Here is a 2,063-nt window from a genome sequence, read left to right on the forward strand (position 1 = left end):
AAGTTAAAAACTACTAATCTTCACGAATCATTTTATCCCAGGCTTTAGAGAAAAGTTAGGCAAGCTTCAGATCTGCCCAACTGCTCTCAGCCTCGCTGCCCTAACACTCTCTAATGAATTCAGCAATTTGTTTATAACAAATTTGAGAAAGACTATGCACTTCCTAAATATTTATGAAAACATGTCCCTGCTCAAATTTCTGTGTAATAGCCTATATAGGAAGACTTCCCAGATAAATGCTGTCTTCATGTCAAAACATGTTAACACCTTCACACACAGCACACAGTAAGCACTTCAGCCGATACGTATAATTGCCTTTTGACACTTGTGAAGGGTCTGTGAGCAGCTTATGGTTTAATTTAGCCTATTATTTTATACTATTTGTCAAATAATTTAAAAATGTGATTCTTAGCTGTTGATCCTTCACAATGAAGTGCCTAAGCCATTTAATTACTAATATCTAAATAAGAATTCTAATTAATTGAATGATATCTAATTCTATTATTTCTCATCCGTGATCAGGTGAATACAATTAAGCCTCATGCTCCTACTCGGAATATTCATTACTATAAAGCTTACTTTTTTTGAACTTTCTGTAAAATTCACTTAAAATATGCAATTCCTCTAAGTACCCTTGCCTGCTAGCCTATTTGCTAGAAAAGACACAACTTTAGCGCAAAAACTTATTTTAATTCAACCTTATACTATTTAATAATGTAAATACTCCTCAATTAAAAAAAAAAAAAATATTAGTTCTACCTCCTAAAACCTTCAGAACAGGAGCTTGCGTGACCACAAATCTTCTGTACACCTAGAGGCAGTGACCTCCCCGTGGTAATATTTGGGGAAGTCACATAACCATTTATAACTCATTGAGCCTAAGGAGTGCTTGCAGCAGAGAGATACCAGGCCCAGAAATGAGGCAGAGGTTTCATTTCCCACAGAAGAGACTTTGGAAAAGATTGTGAACTCCGTTTTCAAAAATCTGCTTTGGTATTCCACCAGTTAAATATTTTCAGGGACGGACGTGAAAAAGCAGATTGTTGTTTGCTTGCAGTACAAAATGACATAGCTCATGTGCTTCATAAAATGCATTTTTCAGCAATCTGACTTATGGATGAGAGAAAAGATGCTGGGTGGAAAAATGCAAGTTCTGTTGTAATTCTTAGCTTTATTAGCCTGCAACACTAGTAAAGCAATCATCACGTAAATTATTTTCCTCGTTTTATCTTTGCCCAGAGGAGCTGTATTGCTAAAGATCATGTGTAAGTCGCTAGAAACGAAAAGTTGCATGTGTAAGAACTTCTTAGTAGTGTCAAGAGAAGACTGTACTGTGCTTTTTTGAAAATACAGATACAGAATTTCTGTTCTTTATGTGTGTTTATCTGCTGCACTTTTGTATTTATTTTTTGTGACTATTCCAAATGTATTTTAACAGTTCTTGAATTCCAGCTAGCTAAACTTTCCTGCTTGTGACATGCATGAGTTATGCCGTGTTCTAGACTCAACGAATTAATGTCATTCCCTGTGTACACATTTTTTTGCTCTTTTTTTACCCCTCAAACAGGCATGCAGATAAAATAGTTAATGTTTTACTGAGGGAACTTACCCACTGATCCCTTAGGACATGGCACAGCAGCTGGCTGGCCAAACTTGGTCTGTGGCCACCAAATACCAGCCTCAAAAGCTTTGGGACAGCCATTATAAATTACTGAAAGCAGAAAAAGAAATGATGCAATTTTTCTGACAAGATAAAAATCACACGAAGGAGATATTTCAATCTGCCTAAAGGACTTTCCTGTAATTTCCAAGCCCTGTCAGGATACCTGCCCTCTGCAGTGCCTTCCAAGCTGTGACCCATCAGCTGCTCCTTATCCAGCAGTGCAGGCAGACAGGTATAGGCAGAGGAGAGCTCAGGATGATTATGGGGCTCTGGATTTTGGCTCTGCCTATCTCTGCCTGCTCCTTTATTGTGGGAAAATGTTTCTTCTTCATTTCACCCACACACTGTGGTGAGACGGCTGCTGCAGCAGCTTGGTGCTGATCACAGGAGGAGGGTGGGT

General features: G+C 38.3%; 1 protein-coding gene across 1 annotated transcript in view; it reads right to left on the bottom strand.

Moving 5' to 3' along the window:
* LOC104619283 (cadherin EGF LAG seven-pass G-type receptor 1-like) overlaps positions 1-2,063 on the bottom strand; it is a gene marked incomplete at both ends in the record, with an annotated part of 69,170 nt that overhangs the window by 774 nt on the left and 66,333 nt on the right. Inside the window, 1 exon segment of the mRNA XM_010285101.1 lies at positions 1,610-1,711. Within this exon segment, the coding sequence (XP_010283403.1) occupies positions 1,610-1,711 (102 nt within the window).

The sequence above is a fragment of the Phaethon lepturus genome, unplaced genomic scaffold, assembly GCF_000687285.1.
Source record: "Phaethon lepturus isolate BGI_N335 unplaced genomic scaffold, ASM68728v1 scaffold15814, whole genome shotgun sequence".
Taxonomy (NCBI): domain Eukaryota; kingdom Metazoa; phylum Chordata; class Aves; order Phaethontiformes; family Phaethontidae; genus Phaethon; species Phaethon lepturus.